The sequence below is a fragment of the Acanthaster planci genome, linkage group LG02, assembly GCF_054643075.1.
Source record: "Acanthaster planci isolate LZ-2023a linkage group LG02, COTS_SCS, whole genome shotgun sequence".
Lineage (NCBI taxonomy): Eukaryota > Metazoa > Echinodermata > Asteroidea > Valvatida > Acanthasteridae > Acanthaster > Acanthaster planci.
The window spans coordinates 29128890-29151705 of NC_141778.1; the positions used below are offsets into that span (position 1 = coordinate 29128890).

Below are 22816 nucleotides of genomic sequence, written 5' to 3' on the forward strand. Positions count from 1 at the left end.
CATGAAAACTCAAGTTGTCATGTTCAGTACTTAATTTGCAAGCATGTTGCTAAAAACACGGATTTTGGCTCAAAATATCGCTTTTTTGTTGAGACGAAGTGCAGCATAAATAGCGCGCACATGAACTCACCAACGGCTGCAAATAACGTCTATCACCCAAGTCTTGTAATTAATATTAATATATTCATCATGACGGTATCAGAACAGACGATGTCAGTGGATAAAAGAGACCCCTCTTGATGACGCGTCGAGACATGTTTACTACGAGCGTGGTATTTAAACACCTTGCTGCGCATGCGTAAAAACTGAATGGCACGCATGGACATACGTGTACGTACGTGTCATTTCATTGCGCGATGTGTCGTGTGTACGTGATCGCTCATCGTGTTCATGCCGTTTTAATTTTAGGAGGCTTTTACAATCAGGGTAAGACCACCACTGTCTTCGTATCGATGATCAATATTTTTGAGACCATTAATCGTAAAAGGTAAAGTGTGGATGATGGGTCACATTATTGATGTATGTCTGATTGTACTTATGACTTATGTACTCAGGCTGATAACTATGCCGGAGCGTAGATAAATGTGTGCACAGAGCATGTGGAGAAATCAGGACTAAGGATACTTGTTTGCTTTGCCAACGTTGGGAGTTATTTAAGCAAGCGAGACTAGACCGTGTAAGAGTTATTTGGTCCAATCCGATCCGACTTTCAAACCTGCCTGCGTCATGCTTTAAAAGGTCCTTACTCAAGCAGATTAAGGTGCGAGTGCGAGAAAAGCTCAATACATACGCATGCTGGCCTGCGCCAGCCCGCTTGATGCACATTACGTAACACTGAATAGAATGACTGTAGGGGATCAGGTCAACTCGGACCCAAACCAACTCGGACCCATTCCAACTCGGACCCATGCCAACTCGGACCCAGGACCAACTCGGACCCACGCCAACTCGGACCCAATACTAACTCGGACCCAATACTAACTCGGACCCACGACCATCTCGGACCCACAACCAACTCGGACCCACGCCAACTCGGACCCACGCCATTTCGGACCCACCTCGAGTCAACTCGGACCCCGGACTGAGTCATATGGTTGCATTACACCAAATACGCGCCCGTAGACCGAAATAGCGCCGACTCTTGAACCTCGCGAAGAGGTTGGCCTTCATTTTTTTCGCTGGAAATTCAAGATTATGGCCAGATCGATCACTTTTCGTTTCAATTTTATGAACTTTTTTATTCGCCTTTTCCCGAAGATACCCCCCTAATAGTAGTAAAACTATGCGCTCATATGAATGTAGCCGCCTGCCTCTATCCAAAATAGGCCCGCATTGTGGGGCTTTTTGTGAAAGAAATACTCTGAACCGGAAACTATCAATCACAAAGTCGGGGTTTATATAAATAATTCTATGATCCCTCGTGATTATGGTACGTCTTATTGTAGAAAATAAGAAACCGTGGGATCACAAAATATTAATAATGAGCTCGCGAGCAGACATACGACGCTTCAAAACCGTCTCCAAGTTTAAGCCAATAGGAAATATTCCACATTTTTATTTTAAAATGATTTGATTTGTGTTGTTCGAAATTACCAACCTATTTGCGTTATTTGGACAGTCAGTTAAGGCCTGTATGGATGAAGTCCTCCATCTGCCTAAATCTTGCCGGTATTCGGGGGGGGGGTGTTGAAAAGTGAGGTGGGGGATTTCATTAGACACTGTAAAGGGTCAATGTTCGTGACATTGATGTATATCTGCAGTATCTGTTGTACGTATGCAGCATCTCTTATGTACATCCGAAGGGCCTATCTGTGGCTTTTTATTGCAACAAAAACTTTGGGGGCTGTTTGGTGAAAGTTCTTTCGATTTCTGCTGGTGATCTGGACTGCCAAAAAAACTTCAGAGAAAGGGCGTCAATGATTTGGTACTGGCAGTCACACTCCAAAAGCTGCTCCCATTAGTTGTCCCAAGCTCCCACTCCCCGATCACAGGGTTTCAAGAATGGGAGGTGACAAAATCAGCCTTTGTGGTCAATCACGCCAGTACCTTGGAAGCTAATACTGAGCACCTGATTAAGATTCCAGATTACAAGCGGCAAATAAGACATCAAAGGAAATGTGCCTCCATAAAAATACGACGTTCGTCGGTCACTTGTTCCAAGACATCACTGATACCAAAATTAGTCCTAAACGGTTTTTAACCACCATGCCTGTTCAAACTCGAAAACGGAGAAATTCTGGGAAGCCTGTGCCACTGTTTTCCTGCATAACGTGTATGTAGAGAGGACGTTACATCTCGGCAGCATGCAGTGCAAAAGTGTCATTTACCAAAATGCTAAAATGTAAAAGTGGACAAAATAAAAATTTTCAACAAGTTAATCACGCTCCTGGGGTTGGGTCCGAGTTGACTCAGGGTGGGTCCGAGTTGGTCGTGGGTCCGAGTTAGTATTGGGGCCGAGTTGGTTGTGGGTCCGAGTTGGTCGTGGGTCCGAGTTAGTATTGGGGCCGAGTTGACATGGGTCCGAGTTGGTCGTGGGTCCGAGTTGGCATGGGTCCGAGTTGGTTTGGGTCCGAGTTGACTCGAAACCGACTGTAGTAGGCCTAGTCAGTTTTTCAATCATGCCATGGGATGGCCGTGTGGAAGCTTATGAGGCACAGATCAAATATAGGGATCTTGAGTGGAGACTGAACCTGACTCGGAGATGGTTGAGGCATGGTAGAGGGAACTTATGACTACATGATTGTACAAATCCTTCAATTTTGGCTCTGGGCCTACTCACTGACATGACTAACAGAAGTGATTTGCATATTTGTCAATCAATAGATCTGTGCTTGCCTGCTGCTTTGCCTGTTCCAAGACAACTTCCTGGGTCTCTTGAACGTCAGGCTAGCAGGATTTTTTTGTAGCACTCCGAAGGTGATCACTATGAAGCACCTTGTAATTTTGTTGACTCTGTTTGCCTGCATTGGTAAGTCAAACCATGATGGAGGAATAAAACCCCTCCCTGGTCAAACTGAAGTGGACGGGAATGTTGAAAATGTTCGCTGTCCATGGTATAGTATGATCCTGGGACACTTAATTTGGTTTCCAATTCAATGATGATTTGTCAAAATATCCACCTTTAGCCACAAAAGGCCGAATTGCGGCTTTATTTACAACATCAAAACGTTGAGAACGATAACGCTTAAAGTGACCTTTTATCATTAAAATGAATGAAAAACCTTCATAATAAAAAGTGTATGTATACACAAAAAGGGACTAACAAAGGGGTTGAATGAAAAGAGAGAATGAAGTGGAATTAAAACGAAGGCAAAAAGGAACTAACATTAAAATGTGACCCCCCAAAAAATCAAATTATTAAACATTTAAATGGAGGATGTCAGGGGAAAAAATGTTACTCCAAAAATGAGCCAACAAAGATGGCAATTAAGTTAACTTGGAAGCAAAGATTGACCTGGAGAAAAAGAAGAAAACCAAACCCTCTGAGATTGGTCTGAAAACTTTGAACCATTTCCTGATGAAAATGCTTTCCTGCTTATTTGACTTTTTAGGGACATGATGGCCAATATGCCATTGCAAGGAAAACTATTGTCAGTTTGTAGCATTGTTTGTGATAACTTTGATAACACCACGGAATATCAGTCGAGCTACTCAAAACGAAGTGACAGTGAAAAACTGTAGCAGTAAAACCTACATGTACACCTATCAGTGTTGTAGCCGAGACCATCACAAGACCAGACACAAGACCAGACACAATACCATGCACAAGACCAGCCATAAGCAACAGTGTGAACAATGACAAAGGAATTCTTTTGTTGCAGTTCATTTGAATAGCTTGTGACTGGAATTCAGACTGGAGGTCTTGTGTTGGTCTTGTGAAGGTCTTAATTGGTCTCGACTACAACACTGCCACCTATCAATTTATTTCCTTCTTGATTATGTAGGAACAATCCAGGCCCTAAAATGTTACGCTTGCAACTACACCAATGCTGTTCCCACTTACAATAGCTTCTGCGATGTGAACTTTAATAAGAACGGGTTCGGTGCTGCGGCATCCATCGTGGAGTGTGATGGCGTGTGTGTCGTAAGTAATCTGGCAGCGTTGGGGAGTAACTTTGGACCTGTAGCCAAAGAAATTGCACCACCAAATTAGACCCGAGGGTTTTCATGGTGAAAGAACAATATGAATAAGGGGATTGCGGTTACACCATAGATCTATCTCTTTCTTGAGTGCATGTATGTGTGGTTCTGAGAAGAACCGGGGAATAACTCTAGAACCACACATATCCAACAAAGACATTGATCCACGGTGTAACTGCAATCATTTTACTCAAATTAGACCTGTTTTTTCATGCATTGTTCAGCCAACAAGTTTCTTAATGAACTTCCACTGTGGCAAAATGAGTTTAAAATCATATTTCCCAAATTTTCTCTGTTGAAGAACTTTTTATAACAACAAAAGTACCCCCACAGGATTTTTATCTAAATGAATTTGTTTGGAGAGCATTGTAATCAGTGTGAACTGGTTCATTTCTTTGCAATGCATGTGTTGGGGTTCCTTCCAGGGATTCAAAGAAAGTTGAAGTTCAAAGTTCCCCCCCTGAAAAATATGGAACCATGACCCACACAGCCGATGGACTGGTAAACACCACGCCGGGTCACTGCCTTCCCACTGACTGGGGAACAAGAATGCTGCCACTTTGGACCTTGCTGTCTTCCATTCTTTGCTTGGCAGCACACTGAGCAATAAACACAATTTTGCACAGTTCCACCTGAGGTTTAATCTGGAATAGCAACATTTGCCTGTCTCTTCCCAGCCAAGGGGAAAAAATGCTTGTTCTCTCTCTCTGAGAAAAGTTTTGCAATTGACCCATGATCCCTTAATTGCTGTTATCTCCAGCCCTGTTTCCACTGCACACAGTCTTTTGGGAAGGAAAAGTGAAGACTTGTTCCCCGGCGTCAAAGATTTGTGCAAACAATAGGTGTTTGTAAATTTCAAAGGAGCAAAAACTGCCTGACCAAATTTATTTTTGCCAGTCTGCAGAATAGGTGGACAGGAAACCAGATGGGACACTGGTTCCATCTGTTAGTATTAATCATGCTTGCCAGGCACTCTCTAGCCATGCACAGATGTGAAACCAATCTTCCTTCAGGCAGGCAGGGAACCAGATGAGACTCTGGTTCCATTGCTAGTGTTAATCATTCTTGACTGGCACTCTCTAGCCATGCACAGATGTGAAACCAATCTTCCTTCAGGCAGGCAGGGAACCAGATGAGAAACTGGTTCCACTGCGACGTTAATCATGCTTGCCAGGCACTCTCTAGCCATGCACGGATGTGAAACCAATCTTCCTTCAGGCAGGCAGGAAACCAGATGAGACACTGGTTCCACTGCTAGTGTTAATCATTCTTGACTGGCACTCTCTAGCCATGCACAGATGTGAAACCAATCTTCCTTCTGGCAGGCAGGGAACCAGATGAGACAATGGTTCCACTGCTAGTATTAATCATGCTTGACTGGCACTCTCTAGCCATGCACAGATGTGAAACCAATCTTCCTTCAGGCAGGCAGGGAACCAGATGAGATACTGGTTCCACTGCTTTGCTAATCATGCTTGACTGGCACTCTCTAGCCATGCACAGATGTGAAACCAATCTTCCTTCAGGCAGGCCTCATACACAATAGTGCAAATTGGTTTTACAAAAATATACCTTTACATAAACCCTTCCAATTGTATAGATTTTGCAATCATGTGGAAGGATTTTTCAGTCCAAATCGTATGAGGGTTAAGTGAATTCACTCCTATACCACTGACAATGAAATGACAAGGTCGAAGGCACCAACAGGGCACACATCGTTCATTTCTTTCTCTCCTGGACCCCTCAAAACCACTTTTTTCTTGTTTTGTCCTTTCAGAAAGCGAGCGGTGGAATTGGTGGCCTGGTTGGAGTAGAGCGGAAATGTGACACTTCAGAGAATCCGGATTGCCCCAATGCTTGTGGGTCAGTGGAGGGCACCACCATTGGTGGTTGTAGGCACTGCTGCAAAGAAGACCTCTGCAACGGGGCCACCTTGGTGACCTTTAACCTTCTGACCCCGGTTGCCATGTTGGTTTCTGCCTGGTTGGGCTATTAAGCCGGGGTACAGTCCACTAATTCAAGCCCCTTTGAAACCAGTGTAAAATCAGCCTAGCACTGTTCATGGCCTAATAACATGCACGCCAACATCCCTGAGATCTCTGAAACACGTACAGATCTTGTCTGGTCACTAATCTTTCAATTTCTTTTCAATTTTTTGTGGGTTAACCAATTACATTTTTAATTATTCCCACAAAACCGTAATCACCCCCAAAAAAGTGATTTTTCTGAAGTCTGATTGCAGCCATTTCTCAAGTGGCAACCCTCAACATTCTTGGGCACTTACGACCATTTTTCAACCGTAGTTTTTAGCCCTTCTGCTCTCAGATGGAAGCCCAAAGACCCAGGGAGTTGATCCTGGCAATGCTTTACACAATCTCACCATTTTGGGGGCCAAACAATCTCCTTTTCAAAAAAATACAGTGGGGGCACTTTTAATGCTAATGAGCTGGCCAGAAACTTTCACTTGAATTAGTGGTCTGCACCCTTAATTTGGAAAGAGGCAATGATGAGGCATGATTCACACTTTGTATTCTGTGTTTGTATTCCATCTCATGTTTGTATGAGAAAAAGGTTTTTAATGGTTTATTGAATGTTTGGTTTATCCGTGTATTTCCATTATCAGAAATAATTGTGATTGCAACAACAAAATAACATGATTTCAGGCACTTTCTTTAATAAGTTATAAGGTCTTAAATTCAACAGAAACAAGTGCAGAAATAGTTTCACATTGGTACTTTTGAGACAACACTTTAAAATTATAACATACGTGTAGGTTTGTAAAAATGGATTAAATTTGGACAAATTAATAAAGATTTAGTAGATTCCTGTCAACAGGCACATAATTTTCACAAAACTTGCCTTTGTTGGATACAGGTCCAGAGCGTTTAAACCCTTAATTTACCTTCCTAAATTCTTCCCAGATTCTCCACTTTATAGAAAACCAAAGGTTTCGCATTCTTTGGATTCCAACTTTAGTTTCAAGGGACACTAATCAACACCATGTGCAAGCCCATCGCTAGGGGATGAGTAGCTCCCCCCCCATGAGTAAAAAACCCATAAGCATAGAAATTATTTATTTACCTCCCTAGCTGGTACTGGGGCCTCCAAAAGGCCGGATCTCGAGCCTCCTTGTCGCTTTTGATGGATCTTTGGGAAAGTTTTTATTGGGGTAAAGTATAATGGGCTTTAGGATGTGTACATGTGCAATTGTTTATAAAGTCAAGATCTTCATTGTCATTTTGTTTACATTTGATGGATATGTCTGTGCATTATGAGCGGTAGACGGATGCAATTTCAATAAGCAGAAGCAAAACAAAAAATGACATTTGATTCAAACAACCAGAAGACCTAGACTTAAATGACAACAGATCAGGATATCTTTTTGAAAAGCATTGTCTTTCTGAGTTATTTACATTACCCATGTTACCTCCTTATTTCCAAGTGCACTTGTGACGCTCTCTGGGGTCTATTTCAATTATTCATTATGCAGTTCTGGGATGTTTTTCAAAGTATGAATTTTAAAAACATCCAGGTGGCAAAGGCCGTCGTTCAGATGCTAGTTTGCTCATCAAGAGGATGGATTTCCTGGATGACCCCCGTGAAAGGAGTGTGTGCTAGAGTTCCCTTGAGAAATTCTGGAAATGTTAGTGGCGAATAGTAATTCTCGATTTTCCTGTCTTGGCAAACATGTTTTTAACTTGAACTCACCAGCTTGGTAAAGATAAAAACTAACTTTTCAATGGACAAAAAAGTGTTATTTCAAACTTCAGAGAACAAAATCTTGGCATGTGGCTGCCAGAAAAACTACTACAGATGAAGGGAAATGAAGCCTTAATGTAAATTAATATTAAAAGTATGCAAATAATTCTCATATACCTTTTTTCATTTGATATTTTAATAATTGGCACTTTATGTCCAAAGCTTCAGGGATCATCCTTTTCATATGTTTTTTATATTCATGTATGTACAAACCATGCCCGAAAGAGAGGGTTTTTAGGGTACCATCTACACTTTTCAACATTGCAAAAAATGATATGATGAAAATATGCATAGTTCCTTTTCTCCTTAGACATTGGCGACTGTACTCTTTGCACGTTTTTGATGATAAAAGGGGGATCGGGTCGGCCACTCTGAAGGAGCTTTATTAAGACAAAGTCATAGAGTGACTTCCCAATGACATCCAGGTTCCCTCGGGGGATATTATATTTAATTAATCCTTTTCGTGCATACTTCAGGTGTGTTATTGTTAGCTTTCTGTTAATACTACATTACTAAAACCTAATACATGTATTGTTAAGTTAATTAATTACCCTGTATATATCCGAATACATTTTAATCATTTAGAATGGTGTTATACCTTCCTGAAATGTTTTCGTTACATCTGTTGCACTGAAGAAATAAATGTTAACCACAGTTCTTTCACGTTTGGTTTATAAGTGTACATTTGTCATCTCTCAGTTGAACAGAATTTATGCAGTGTTACTAATTATGTTGGATCCAAAATTTGGAGCCGAAAATCGAAACTGATGACAACCGTTTTTTTCTTTTGTAAATTGTGCTTTTGCTTTTTTGATTAATTTTTTTTCTGATTTTGCATGACAATTTAAACAAAATATATCAGTTACCGCCAGAGCATCCGAACCACTTTTTTAGGAGAATATGTTGAAGACTGGACTCATTTTATCCGTTCGTACTCGGACCTGGAATGTGTCGATTATTACCGGATACTAATAAGCTCTATCTTAATGGCATAATTGTTTGTTTATTTATCCAGTGAAGTGATGGTCAACCTCAAGGGACTCGGATAAAAACACAAAATAAGTTGGACCATATTGGCTTCTGGAAGTGTAGCAGGGGCAGATTTAACTTAGTTTTTTTCTTTATACTCAATGCAAATGTCCACACACTGTATAGGAGTAGCACCCCCTAATCTACCCATCCTAAAGTTGCACTGTGCCCCTCATAATTGTTTACTTGATGATGATTCATGCAACTGGACAGGCACTGTGGGCATGCTTTGAGCCCAAGTCTCAGTAAGCAGGTTGGCAGTCGGTGAAGTAACACACCAATTAAATACCAGTCAAGTTCTGCCCTGAAAACTCAGACCTGCGGTGGACTTGGTGAGTTTACTTTTATTTCTGTATTGATCTGTATTGTTAAAGAGAAAGACTTTTGTATTTTATGTCAGCTGACTGCTTTTGATGATAGATGTCACTTTCATTGTTATGAGATATTGTTTCATCTTTAATCACATTATTGGCCAAGTGTTCTTTTGTAAGATTTGAACCAAATTCTAGCCAGATGAGTGTAACTTTTACAAGGTGTTTTGATCATTGCTGAAAACTTTTGGGCTACTCGGATATTTTTGTTCTTGTTGCTTAGCCTGTTTAAATATGAAGATAGTGTTTGTATTCGCACAAGTGCATTTTTTTTGGAAGTTCTTCACTAGGAAGATTGACGATGGAGTCTATGTAGTTCTTTTTTTAGTAACAAATAGATCGTATCTGCGATTTTGGTTCTCTACTTTTGGATTTGATTCTTAAGTCCGTGGCTATGAACATTTTAAGTTAAAGTTGGTTATGTGAGGATGAGGATTGCCGTGTAGATTCACTCCAAAACATGATTGAAAGTGAAGCAGAATAAATTGAGTTGAAATGTATTTCTGCTGACTTAGTTGGTACATATGACAGAACACGGAAAGATTTGTCTTACTTTTCTTTATTATTTAGTCTTGAACTCGAGTGTGTATATTCGATTATCAATTTTTTGTGCTTTTACCTGTGTGTAGTATGTACATGTATTTGGTAACCATGTGGCCAGTATATGTATCCTGTGCAAGTCAGTTTTCTTTGTTCATGGACTCCCATATGCTTGTGCACATGATTCAGCAGGAGGCTTAGGTAATTGCAGGGATTAAGGATTAGTGTGGCCTGCCTTCTTGGAAGTGGCTGGACCTTTTGTTTATTACCTCATTGATATTCACGAGTTTGGGCAGGTCTCAGCCTTACTGCACATGTTTGTTACTGAAGCTAAAAAAGTTTGTGATGCAGATTGAGCAACTGTGGATGTGCAGAGTGGTACTTTGTGCATTGGATAATTTCTTTGTTTTCCACTTGTATTTATATGGTTTTTATTACTTTTCCTTTGACTTACAGGTAGTTAACGCTTGAGTTGAATTGATCTGTAACTTTTCTTAGGTGCTGTGTTGCTTGTGTTGGTTTTGTTGGTTCTTGGTTTTTTCTTCTAGTTTGGGTTGGTCTTGTTTTGGATTGATTAAGCCTTACCTTGATTTTGTGGCGGGTTTACTTTGGTCTAGGATTGGTCTAATTTCTAAACTTAATTTTGGTCTTGGTCATATTTCTCCTACATTTTAGGTTTGGTTTCTGCAATTCCCTAGGCTAGATTTTTAAGTCTTTAGGTGAATATTTTTAAAGTCTGATTTTTGACCCAGTCCTGTTTTTTAGTTCTCCAGTTACTTTCCTTTTGGGGGGGGGATATTTTTAGAAGAAATAAAAGATCTTGTAATTAGAATCAAGTTTCAGCTTCCGTATCCCTATTCTTATAGACTTCTTGCGACTTCTCCCTTTTGATCCTTTTGAAAGTTTTTTTAGCGAGTTTCCCAAGTATTTTATTTTCTTCAAGTCTCTTCTTTATTTTTTTATTCTTATCTGAAGTGTGCCATTTTTCCCCGTTACATTTTTTTCCTTTCTGTAGAAGCCTAGAACTTTTCAGCTTGTTTGGACCGATATTGGGGATAGGAATAAATTTAGGCCTACCTACAACAAAAAAAAATGCCATCTGATGGCCAATCGCAATTATTTTTGAGATCTTAAAGTTGTAAAAGCACTGAAATTTAAACTGTTCTTTTTATTGTGTGTGTAATTGGAGTTGTCAGAAGTCTGTGCACCCAAAAAACAAAACAAAAAGATGGGACGCCGGGCGTGTGCAGTTGGCGTAGCTAGGATTTTACTAGTGGGGGGTGGGGCATCAGCATCTTATGGGGGGACACCAGCTTTCAGTGATGTGGTTTGTTGGGGCAAGCTTTTGTTAGCCTTGTTCAATATCCATCCATCCGTTTTTTTTAGTGTGGGGGGGAGGCACCTGGGGAGCACCGGGGAATTTGTGGGGGGGGGGCACGGGCCCCCAGCCAACCCCTCCCCCCGGCTACGTCACCGCCGGCGCGTTGTGCGCGACACGCTTATCACTGGTGTTTTATTTGATACGATCTCAACATGCATGTGTGACCTCAGAGACAGGTCTAGCGCCCTCTAGCGTTACAACCAAAGCGTAAACTTGTGTGATTGAGTTCAATGTGAGATTTCTACATTTTTATCGATTTTTTTTGCATCAATCCCACGTTCTTTACGAAAAGGTAAGATTAAACATTAAGTACCACCCCCTTCATTTGACTACTCAAGTAATTACTTGGAAAATCCCGAATTTCATGTCCTCATAACTTCAAGAGGTGGACAGTCGTGACACTAGCCACGGAGGAAGGAACACTGCACTGATATGCATATGGAGGAATAAAACATCCTCCATGCACAGAGAGACATCTCAGTTCTCCCACTAAACACATATCTCACTGCTTTATAAATTACATGTACGTGATGTAGGGCCTAGGCCTGCAGTGTATATTCCGTTGTTGACTTGTTGATCTTGACAGTGTCAATGATACTAAGGAAGGTTGATCACTGACAACACTGTCACGACTGTTGATCAAGTTGATCAGGGCTGTACGGTAACTTAAGCATAACGTTACTCTGTAGGTTGTTGGACCATTTATTCATGTTTATTGCACTCAGGTCTGGGCAAAGGGGCAATTCTCCATTTATTTTGTACAGGGATTTGCATGTTTTCCTCTTTTTTTGCAGCAACATGATAAAAATAAACTTTTCAGTACAGCGTAGGAGATGTTTATAGCACATAAACATGATAAATAGTGAAATTTCAGTTCCATCAATGATTCAGTTTTTCCCCAGAGACCACAACACTACTTTTGCCGCTTTGAGTTTCGAGTGTGAAAATAGCAGCCACTTGACCAATCAGAGAGAAGAATCAGTGACGTCATCCCGACAGCAAGAACAGCAGGGGGAGTCAGGGCGGCGTACATGGTGTAGTGGTTGTTTCCTTACCTTTAACCTCTATGGTCCAGGCTGTGGTCTGTGTATCCTAGCTCGGTCCACATGTAGGTTGGGTTTTCAGTCCCTATTGATTCAGTGGGTTTTACCTAAAATATTCTTCTAGGGTTTTCCTCTCACCTCTAAAACTGTACCTGCTTCTCATTGTCTTCTCTCCACAGTTTTCTTCAGGTTTGAAAGCTGCACGTATGGTGCCTAAAATAGGACACTTTTGAGGAATCCTTGGCATGCTTGGTGGCATTACCACAGACTATTAATTATGTACATGTCTGTTTCTATGTGTACACTGTACCTTCGTGCCCTAGCGTAGCATAATCAGATTTTTTGCCCTAGTGCCTTACTGAAGCAATCTTTTATCTTGGACTTGCATTACATGAATTTCATCAAGCTCTCGACATTTTTCCCACTTATAAATCTTGAATTTTCCTATCCCGCTACAATTTTTAAGTTCCAAAGAAATTCTGTTTTGACACCCTGTGCAGAAACCCTATGAGACTGTTCTGAAAATTTCTGTTTTCGAAGACTCTGTATTTTCCCTCCTAAATTGAACTTTTCTGGACACGTGTTTTCTTTCTGACTACTAACAGGTAACTGTAGGGAATAATTACTGGCGTTGATATACACTGTATGGAACTCTCAACCACTGACAATGAACTTTCTCAAGATGCAATGGGGGGGGGAAAGGAATCTGCCCCCCTCCCCAATGTTTCTTCTGATATTCATGTACATGTAGCTGCATTGCATTTCTTAAGGAGTTGAGCCTGAAGGAGTTTTTAAAGCAACTTTCTGCAGTCATTTTGACACCAATTTTGTAATGATAAGGACAAAAGGAGTGTTTTTACATGCATGCCAAATTGAAAAAAAATGTACTGAGGCACAGCAGAGTTCTAAAGGAGAGGGGAAGAATCCTTCCTCCCTAGCTGGGAGATGGGCGAAATAACCAGGCTCTGTAAGGGTAAACCCCCATAGTCCTTAATCCTGAAGAAAGCTCAAGAATTGAGGAATTCAAATACAGGATGTTTGGGAAAATTTGTTCAAGTGTAGGCCTGCTACATTAGGCAACTGAGCAGCTGGCATGGCTGAATTTTAGTCCAATTTCTAGATGCCACATTTTGGAATTTTGGACTTTAAATTATCAGGCAATGAATCGTTCTCAAAGGTTCAACAGCATAATCGCAATACATGCTGTAATAGTATAGTGAACAGTGAATGAAGTTGAAGGCCTGGGGACTCACGTCCTCTGTGTGCACATTTGACATTTCTGAGGAGTTGGATTTCTGACCATGACTCTATATACACGTACATGTAGTGCATACATGGGGGGCATGCGGCCTTGTGGTTAGGGCTTGTAGCTTCTGATCATAGGGTCAGAGGTTCGAATCCAACTGATGGCAGGATGTTGCAATCTTGGACAAGATACTTTACCTCCATGTGCCTCTCTCCACCCAGGAGTAAATGGGTACCTGTGAGGGCAGATTTGGTTATGTTAGCCGTGTGCGCCTGATGGGGCTGCTTCAGCTAGTATACTCCCCAGGGAACTGAGATGGTTTCAGGAATGGTCAGTTACTGTGAGCCCAATGTCCAGGGATAATGATAGCATAGGGACTTCCAAAGTGATAAATGCTACATGTATATAAACATGATAAATAACCTTTATTGTTATTATTACATGTTCTTAGCACATACCATGCAAGCTTGGAGCCAATAGCTACATGTACATGTATTAGCTCCAATGTGTGAGTGTGTTGACATTCATTTGGCTGTTGAAGCACCGAAGATTACTTTGAATTTAATACAGCAACCTGCTTAGGCATAAATCACAGGTGGTGGAGTGTGAAAAACCCCACCTTTACAATCTCACTACATGTAGATCATTCATGAGCCACAGGGCTGGGCTATTCTAAGCTACATGTACATGTGAGGTGATAGTGGTGGAGTAGGGAGGGCATGTTATCCCCTGACCCAGCATCTTTCTGACAGAGGCCAGATGATTTCCCCTTCCTAATGCTAAGATGCTGTTCCACACCCATGCCAATACATACATGTACAGCATGCATGCTGCACTGCAAAAATGACTCAGTGCTTGAAGAGGCAAGTACAAGACAGTGTACAGCTTAAAAACAGTAGCAGCCAAAACTTTGGGAGCAGGCCATGCCTAATCACATACAAGTAGTATAATTTATGACAGCGGAGCTTACAAACATTTACATGTACATGCCTTGTAACTTTGCATTGAAATGGGGCACCTTAAGTGTTTAGACCATTACACTGTACTTCTCCAAGGTTTGCATGAAACTATCTGTAGCAATAAGATACATGAATGCGGGTAATTCCAGAAATTAGGGGTCCAAAAATGTCACGTTTTTGTGTTCCTGTTACATCTGACCTTTGTTATTTGACATGGAAATATCACTGGAATTGATTTCAAACTGTTGCTATTTGTTTGCCAGGTAATTTGCATTAATTCATCACTCTTGGAAATCGGAAAACGTGTTGTAAACTTACAAAAATCAGATGTGACAGGGACACAAAAAATGGCCTTTAATTTCTGGAATTACCCATGTACAAGAGTTCTGAAAAGTGTTGAGTCCATCAGCAAACTTGCCACATTATTCCATTTTGGCTGTTCAAAGTAACCTTCATTATATGTTCTTCCCCACCACCAAAAAGGGGGTAAGGGGCTGATCAAATGGGTCGTTCCCCTGGGCAAAATGGGGGGAGGGTTATATATACCAGTCAAATGGGTCGTTCCCCTGGGCAAAGTGGGGGAGGGTTATATATACCAGTCAAATGGGTCGTTCCCCTGGGCAAAATGAGAGGAGGGTACATACCAGTCAAATGGGTCGTTCCCCTGGGCATGGGGGGAGGGTTATATATACCAGTCAAATGGGTCGTTCCCCTGGGCAAAATGGGGGGAGGGTTATATATACCAGTCAAATGGGTCGTTCCCCTGGGCAAAATGAGAGGAGGGTACATACCAGTCAAATGGGTCGTTCCCCTGGGCATGGGGGGGGGTTATATATACCAGTCAAATGGGTCGTTCCCCTGGGCAAAATGAGGGGAGGGTTATATATACCAGTCAAATGGGTCGTTCCCCTGGGCAAAATGGGGGGAGGGTTATATATACCAGTCAAATGGGTCGTTCCCCTGGGCATGGGGGGAGGGTTATATATACCAGTCAAATGGGTCATTCCCCTGGGCATGGGGGGAGGGTTTTATATATACCAGTCAAATGGGTCGTTCCCCTGGGCAAAATGAGGGGAGGGTTATGTATACCAGTCAACTGGGTCGTTCCCCTGGGCAAAATGAGGGGAGGGTTATGTATACCAGTCAAATGGGTCGTTCCCCTGGGCAAAATGAGGGGAGGGTTATGTATACCAGTCAAATGGGTCATTCCCCTGGGCATGGGGGGAGGGTTATGTATACCAGTCAAATGGGTCGTTCCCCTGGGCAAAATGGGGGGAGGGTTATATATACCAGTCAAATGGGTCGTTCCCCTGGGCACAATGGGGGGAGGGTTATATATACCAGTCAAATGGGTCGTTCCCCTGGGCAAAATGAGGGGAGGGTTATATATACCAGTCAAATGGGTCGTTCCCCTGGGCAAAATGAGGGGAGGGTTATATATACCAGTCAAATGGGTCGTTCCCCTGGGCAAAATGAGGGGAGGGTTATATATACCAGTCAAATGGGTCGTTCCCCTGGGCAAAGTGGGGGAGGGTTATGTATACCAGTCAAATGGGTCGTTCCCCTGGGCAAAATGGGGGGAGGGTTATATATACCAGTCAAATGGGTCGTTCCCCTGGGCAAAGTGGGGGAGGGTTATGTATACCAGTCAAATGGGTCGTTCCCCTGGGCAAAATGGGGGGAGGGTTATATATACCAGTCAAATGGGTCGTTCCCCTGGGCAAAGTGGGGGAGGGTTATGTATACCAGTCAAATGGGTCATTCCCCTGGGCAAAGTGGGGGAGGGTTATGTATACCAGTCAAATGGGTCCTTCCCCTGGGCAAAGTGGGGGAGGGTTATGTATACCAGTCAAATGGGTCGTTCCCCTGGGCAAAATGGGGGGAGGGTTATATATACCAGTCAAATGGGTCGTTCCCCTTGGCAAAGTGGGGGAGGGTTATGTATACCAGTCAAATGGGTCGTTCCCCTGGGCATGGGGGGGAGGGTTATGTATACCAGTCAAATGGGTCCTTCCCCTGGGCAAAGTGGGGGAGGGTTATGTATACCAGTCAAATGGGTCGTTCCCCTGGGCAAAGTGGGGGAGGGTTATGTATACCAGTCAAATGGGTCGTTCCCCTGGGCAAAGTGGGGGAGGGTTATATATACCAGTCAAATGGGTCATTCCCCTGGGCATGGGGGGGAGGGTTATACCAGTACTCCCATCCCCTGGGACTTTACACCCATGCAAATTTCGAATCAGTGTACATGAGTTTTCAGTCCCCCTACCTGTTAGCACAAACCAGCTGCATGTACATGTATACTTAAAGCAATAAATAAACAATGATCATTTGTGGCAAGATATGATCTGATAAGTTGAAGATGTACATGTACACAGCAAACACCCTGTAAGACCTCAAGTACTACAAAGTCTGTAAAATGCATATGACAGTTCTTTTAAGCTGCTTTAGGGGAAAAGGTTACTATGTCATTTGATGGAAGGAAAAGAAGTGGTGTGTCCGGGTTTGGGCATAGGGCAGCCCAAATTTATTTCTTCCAAAAAATGATTGTCCTTTTTTTGTTAATAGTAAAAGAATCCTCCCCCCCCTCCAGTCCCCCTCCCCCCGAGTAGCCTTGCTCCTAGGCCAACATCAATCCAACTACTTTGAGAGATCCTCAGGTCTGGAGGCCGCCACAGTCATGTGACCCCAATCACTTCCTAAACTGGCCAAGGGACATGTGTTCCAAACACAATTTTTCGATTTCCCAGTATGTACACTGTCACCAATGTTCATGAGTATAGGGAGTGTATAGATTGTTTGTCCCAGCAGATTTCCCAACATGCATCATGGTTCAAAAAAAGTTCCTCAGTTCCTCTTGATAGTTTTTTTCATTGATCTACACTTTTGCACATGTTTGATTTGGTGACTGTTTGAAATCTTGGACATGTGCTTGTTGTTGTATCTAAAATAAAAGGGAACGTCTCAAACATGTCTTATTTTGTATATGTCAACAGCCACAGTACATGTACCTGCTGTTGTATTATTGTTGTGTCGAGGATCAAGCTTAAGAAAGGTTGTGTTGCCATTTTCTAATGTGTTGCAGCTTTCAATTCTTGAAAAGGAAAGAAACCTGGCATAGTGACTCAAAGGGAGAAACTTGCCCTCAGGACCCCCCATATGCCACTTGAGAGAAGAAGTTTTCAAAAACAGTTTGGCTCAGATCTTGAAATAAAGCAGCTCTCCCATCTCATCTCAGTGACTATGGGAGAAAAAAATACCTGGCAGGCCTGGTGGCAAAATTTTGTTTTCTTCAAACCCTGGGGAAAAAATTTATATCAAGTATCTTTGCTTCCACTTACTGTAAGTACCTGTTAAGGATGATCTGATAGTTGTTGGATAATAGAGATAAGAAATTACAAGGCCTTGTTACATAAGGCTTAATCACATAAGTCAACCCAACTGTGCTTTACAAGAGACCTAATACTGTTGTTGCTTTCATTCAGTGTAATTTACAGAAGTATGTAGACAGCTCATTACTTCAGTGACAGTTTTTGTACTAGTCGGTTGAAAGATCCATTGGGTAAGAATGTAATGGAATGCTTGGATGTCTTTAAACTTGTAGAACTATTCTGAGGAGGCCACAGGTTTAATCAAGGCCAGGCAGATACTGGGGTTTTCAAAATGTCACCTTTTGTCTTGGACCTACATTGTAAATTATTTCATTTTGAGAACCCGAGTCAGATGAAACTCAATTTCCTGATACCCGGCAACCTTCAGGTTGTTTCGAGTATGAGGTTCTTGCAGCTGTGATCATCTGAATCAGATTGGTGGACTTGAGCTGTAGCATGCAAACAGACATGTCCATCTAGTAGTCTGAGATTTGGCTTGTGTGCCCGTGCATCCTGGTTCATCTGCATTGTGTATGGTATTCCTTTTTTGTCCCTGTTTTGCACAAAAAATAGTGCACAGGATAGAAAGGACAATAATACCTCCTGTTGAAAGACAAAATTTTGTATTTGACCAGTGTTGACTGTAAAAGGCAGAGGGATGGCGGCAGACAAGTATAGTCACTGTAAAAATGTCCGAGATGTCATCACTTTTTAATCGTTCCCTCGATTTATGCCCATGGATGTACATTTCTTTTCCAAATCTCTACAAGTTACATGTATCATTTAAAGCTTCTTGTTCTTTTTCTTTCATTCCTTTCAGATGAATCTCCAGAAGATGTTTCTGCTACCTTTTAGTTTCTTTGGCTTATCTTTTTTGTTTGAAAATGCCTTAGCTGGGGGCAAGTACATCTTTGATGCTTTCCAAGATCCCAAACGCGATGCCTTTCTCTGGGAAACCTTCCCGGAAGATTTTCTGTGGGGTGCAGCAACTTCGTCATACCAGATAGAAGGGGCGTGGGATGCTGACGGGAAAGGCCCAAGCATCTGGGATACCTTCAGCCACGAGGGTGGCAGGGTTTATCAGAATCAAACGGGTGATGAGGCGAGCAGCAGCTACCACAAGCTGGAGCGTGACATTGAGATGCTGAAGGAGCTGGGTGTGAAGGCCTATCGCTTCTCACTATCCTGGCCCCGGATCCTGCCTAACGGCACGGCCAAGAGCTTCAACAAGGCTGGGGTAGACTACTACAACAGACTCCTTGACGCCTTGACAGAGGGAGGAATTCAGGCTATGGTGACACTCTACCACTGGGATCTCCCGCAAGATCTCCAGGACATTGGCGGCTGGGAAAATGAGATGATGGTTGGTTACTTTGGTGATTATGCTGACATCTGCTTCCGAGAGTTTGGAGACAGGGTCAAGCTATGGGTCACCTTCAATGAGCAGATTATTTTCACCACCCAGGGTTATGAGATTGGGAACCACGCCCCTGGACTCAAGCACAGTGGCTATGGGGCCTACAGGGCTGGGCATACAACCATCAAAGCCCATGCACAGGCATGGCACATTTATGACCAAAGGTACAGATCCAAGCAACAAGGTAAAGTGTCGGCAGTCTTTCTCTCAAATTGGTTCGAGCCAAAGACTGACTCTGTTGGTGACAAACTGGCTGCAAAGCGGGCTACCGAAATCAACTTTGGTTGGTTTGCCCATCCCATCTTAGTTGACGGGGATTACCCAGCCCACATGAAGGAGTATGTGGCCAATGTGAGCCGTCTCCAGGGACTGACGACATCCCGTCTGCCTGAGTTCACGGAGAGCGAGAAGAAGATGATTGCCGGCACCTACGACTTCCTGGGCCTGAACCACTACACTACGTCCTATGTGAGCCACCGAGCAACAGCTGATCCCCGAGTGGCCAGCTTCACCTTGGATTACGACTTGGAACTGTCAGAGGACGAGGCCTGGCCCAAGGCAGCCTCATCCTGGCTGAGCATTGTTCCCTGGGGGCTTCGCAGGCTGCTAGTATGGATCAAGGACAGGTATGGAGACATGCCCATCTACATCACAGAAAATGGGATGTCGCAGAGTGAAATGAATACCAATGATGAATTAAGAGTCAAATACTTCCAGTCCTACATCAACGAGATGCTTAAAGGTGAGATGTGCTAACCCCAAAACATGCTTGCTTAAAGGTACAGTCCATCAATGCCCTGGGTGCGTTATATTCGTTGGCGGCAACAAAATTACTCAAAGTCTTAGGAGCGGAACATGCACCTCATTACAAATCTTTCGAGCTTCTAATGGTAAGTTACCCAAGGTGCATCTTCAGATGCATCTTTGGACATGGCCTTCTTTCACTGTTTTCTTCAAGATAACAGCTCACTAGAAAGATTTACAGTGTTTCACAGGGAATTCATTGTCCCATTATCATCTTTAAACCAAGTATGCTTTTCCGCAATGATTTTGTCAGTTACATGTACTTTGGGAAAACTGAAAATGATGGACCGTACCTTTAAAGTACTAATGAACTGATGTACCCAAATCCTGACAGGTGGATGCTGTATTTTAAATCATTGCTCATCCCATGTAGCCTGACATTTTTTCAGGATGTGATTAATTACTTGAACTGTGTTTCCAAAATCATACCTGCATTTGTGAAGTACAACTTAGCGGATGTCATCATGCTTCAGGAATTACACCATCCTTGGCATACAGCTTTTAGTTTGTCTTTACCACGAGCCTCTCTCAGAATGTCATCCTCTGATTACACAAACTCTGACATGACTTGTACATGTATCTTAGGAGCTTGACACAGTTTGTCACACAGTTAAAGCATTACTGTCAACTGGAGACCCCTTATGCTTAATTTTTGTACACGTTCAGTTGAAAATTTGTCACGGCACTATGTAATATTATGTAATATTCAAATGCAGGAACTAGTGCACATGTTCAGTACCCTTTATTTGGCTGTAAGCTGTTCGAAATCCCTCAAAACAAAAAAATTTATCCTATATTGATATTCATTTTACCCCTACAGCTCATCTGATTGATGGTGTGAATGTCAAAGGATACTTTGCCTGGTCACTCATGGACAACTTTGAGTGGGCTGAGGGATACAGGGAGAAATTTGGTTTGTACCAGGTAGACTTTGATGACCCTAAACGACCTAGGACACCGAGGGCTTCGGCCAGGGCGTATGGGGAGATCATGAAAAATAATGGGTTTATTCAGTCAGGATCAAAAGAGAAGACGGAATTATAGTGAAGGATCAAAGCATCATGAACTGAGCTTTGAACTGTCCCAAATCCCTCAGAATCCACATGGATTTTTGGGAGGATTTGGCAGGATGGAGGTTAGAATCCAGTCTAACGGCATGCAGATCGATGCCTCTTAAAAGATCACCGGCATGAATAAACATGTGCTAGTGGACTCCTGATCAGTGGAGGAGTTGAGATGATGTAGGAAACTAAAAAAAAAACAGGGAGAGTGGGTTAATGACCATGGAGGAAAGTACAGTCAGTGCAGTTTATTACAATGAAATCCTGGAAACCTTCGTACATGTATGTATACAATTTAACGCAACCTTTCATTTTTGTTTCACCGCCTTAATTAAAGAGTACATGTATTTTGGGGCATTCTCGGTTTTTTGCAATATACAAGTATGCTAATAAAAATCTGAATAAGATATCACCCAGGTGGGAACCTCGGTTCTATAGATTTTGGCACACAAATTCATCAGAATCTTTTTACATGTGGATAATTTGGTCAGAAGTCTTTCTTTTCTTGGGTGATTTTGACAGTAGGCTAGTAAACAGGTTTTCTATATATTTTCAGTATGTAAATCTTTGCTTCACAATTGCAGCCGATATTCCCTTCCAGTATCATCATATGTCAGGAAAAGCCTTGGAAATTTGTATAAAAGTGCCCATTTTAGTAAAATCAACCAAAAGAAGATGCAGAATAGTTATCATTTATTTCAAGCAATTAAACAAATCAAACGAAACTAAGTGGATTTATACAAAATATAAATTAAAATTAACAGAGGCTGTGCCCTAAGCCTCTGGTCTGGGCCAATTTGAGGAAGAAGTAGTACAGAGTTTAACCCTAACTCCCTAGAGTGTTTGAAAAATCATATTAAAATTGGAGGATTCAGTGCTGTTAGGGTTAAGCTACACGTATGCATTGACACATAATGGTGGGTGTGCTTGACAGGTAGCTTGAGGTAGTCTGCGGGAAAAGTCTTGGCCTTCAGCGCTGTCTAGGCTAGCATCAGGTCCACGTCACTGTACTCGAGGCTGGTCAAGCACTCCCCACCGTGTCATTGTGGCACTCAGTGACTCTACTGGATCGTGGCATTCTAAGCCTTATATACACACTACTTCACAAGGGAAACTAAACAAAAGAAATACAAAAGGACTTAAATGCATCAGGTGTGACGCAATCATTCAGAGCCCAGACTTGCTATTCAGTTGTAGGTTGAGTGGCATTCAATTGCATTCTTTCAACACTGGACAGATCGCATGCCAAGAACTACAAGTTGAAAATTTAAGTCTCATACATTAAAGAGAAAAAAACTTAAGTGAAACAACTCAGTGTAGTTGGGGCTATTGACACATTAAACAATTAAACGTTAGTAGCCAAATTTCGTTGGCGTCTCTATATAGTTTATGTTCGGGGTCCGAGTGGAAACGCCAATTTTGAAGATTAGTGGCAGAGACTCGACCTCCAGTTCAGCGGTGTACGTGTGGACTTAATCTACCTCAGCTTTGATCTCTGCATGGAACGTTGAACAATAAATATTATCGGTGCCCTAAAAAAATCGCTCACTAAAATTAAAGCTTCTTCACCAGATTCACGTGTGCCACCGAAACCTGAATTGAGAATTCTGTTTTCATGATCACGCCTCTCTGGAGAGTTTGATTCGAAAAAATGCCGCTCGTGGTCCCGATACCGATCGATGCCGCGCATGTAGGTAC

The 22816-nt window shown here is 42.3% G+C and overlaps 2 protein-coding genes across 7 annotated transcripts; both read left to right on the forward strand.

Annotated features, from left to right (window-relative positions):
- The first annotated feature begins 285 nt into the window (after positions 1-285).
- LOC110986621 (uncharacterized) lies at positions 286-8562 on the forward strand. Of its 2 annotated transcripts, none has more exons than XM_087132689.1 (4): positions 286-426; positions 2824-2968; positions 3945-4084; positions 5918-8562. In XM_087132689.1, exons 2-4 carry the CDS (start codon positions 2926-2928, stop codon positions 6134-6136), a joined length of 402 nt encoding a protein of 133 aa, XP_086988815.1. In that variant the 5' UTR covers positions 286-426; positions 2824-2925; the 3' UTR covers positions 6137-8562. The 2 variants fall into 2 exon arrangements, with proteins under 2 accessions (XP_086988815.1, XP_086988816.1); XM_087132690.1 differs by having other exon boundaries at positions 346-487.
- Positions 8563-8664: 102 nt separating this feature from the next.
- On the forward strand, positions 8665-22486 carry LOC110986641 (cytosolic beta-glucosidase-like). Of its 5 annotated transcripts, XM_087132683.1 has the most exons (4): positions 11404-11512; positions 12112-12254; positions 18657-19995; positions 20878-22486. In XM_087132683.1, exons 2-4 carry the CDS (start codon positions 12252-12254, stop codon positions 21099-21101), a joined length of 1566 nt encoding a protein of 521 aa, XP_086988809.1. In that variant the 5' UTR covers positions 11404-11512; positions 12112-12251; the 3' UTR covers positions 21102-22486. The 5 variants fall into 5 exon arrangements, with proteins under 5 accessions (XP_086988813.1, XP_086988809.1, XP_086988812.1 ...); XM_087132687.1 differs by lacking the exons at positions 11404-11512; positions 12112-12254 and adding an exon at positions 8665-9260; XM_087132686.1 differs by lacking the exon at positions 12112-12254 and having other exon boundaries at positions 11413-11512.
- The last annotated feature ends 330 nt before the right edge of the window (positions 22487-22816 follow it).

Coding starts and splice junctions, on each gene's coding strand:
- LOC110986621 (XM_087132689.1), top strand. CDS start 2,926: ATGAAGCACCTTGTAATTTTGTTGACTCTGTTTGCCTGCATTG. Junction 2,969..3,944: donor GACTCTGTTTGCCTGCATTG/GTAAGTCAAACC, acceptor TTGATTATGTAG/GAACAATCCAGGCCCTAAAA. Junction 4,085..5,917: donor AGTGTGATGGCGTGTGTGTC/GTAAGTAATCTG, acceptor TTGTCCTTTCAG/AAAGCGAGCGGTGGAATTGG.
- LOC110986641 (XM_087132683.1), top strand. Junction 19,996..20,877: donor CATCAACGAGATGCTTAAAG/GTGAGATGTGCT, acceptor TTACCCCTACAG/CTCATCTGATTGATGGTGTG.